This window comes from Plasmopara halstedii, assembly GCF_900000015.1.
Source record: "Plasmopara halstedii genome assembly, contig: Scaffold_3066, whole genome shotgun sequence".
NCBI lineage: Eukaryota > Oomycota > Peronosporomycetes > Peronosporales > Peronosporaceae > Plasmopara > Plasmopara halstedii.
Window position 1 is genome coordinate 1 of NW_020189970.1, and position 316 is coordinate 316.

The 316-nt window shown below is 61.1% G+C and overlaps 1 protein-coding gene across 1 annotated transcript; it reads left to right on the plus strand.

Moving 5' to 3' along the window:
- Nucleotides 1-10: 10 nt before the first annotated feature.
- PHALS_07162 (succinylglutamate-semialdehyde dehydrogenase) lies at nt 11-234 on the plus strand (the record flags this gene model as incomplete). Its single annotated transcript, XM_024720583.1, has 2 exons — nt 11-116; nt 185-234. 2 exons carry the CDS (start codon nt 11-13, stop codon nt 232-234), a joined length of 156 nt encoding a protein of 51 aa, XP_024585767.1.
- Between the last annotated feature and the right edge of the window lie 82 nt (nt 235-316).

Here is a 316-nt window from a genome sequence, read left to right on the forward strand (position 1 = left end):
AGTTATTACGATGCTGGCGCTGGAGATGGGCGGTAACAATGCCCTGATTGTTGAAGATCCGGCGGACACTGATGCGGCTGTCAACATCACGTTGCAGTCAGCCTTTATAACCGCCGGTCAGCGCTGCACCTGCGCGCGGCGTCTGCTGGTCAAACGCGGCGATGCAGGGGATGCGTTTCTGCAGAGGCTGGTGGAGGTGGCGGGGCGACTGCAACCCGCCGCCTGGAATACTGAACCGCAGCCGTTTATGGGCAGCGTGATCTCCACCGGCGCAGCAGAGAAGATTATGGGTGAGTGGCAACGGCGGGTTGAGGCG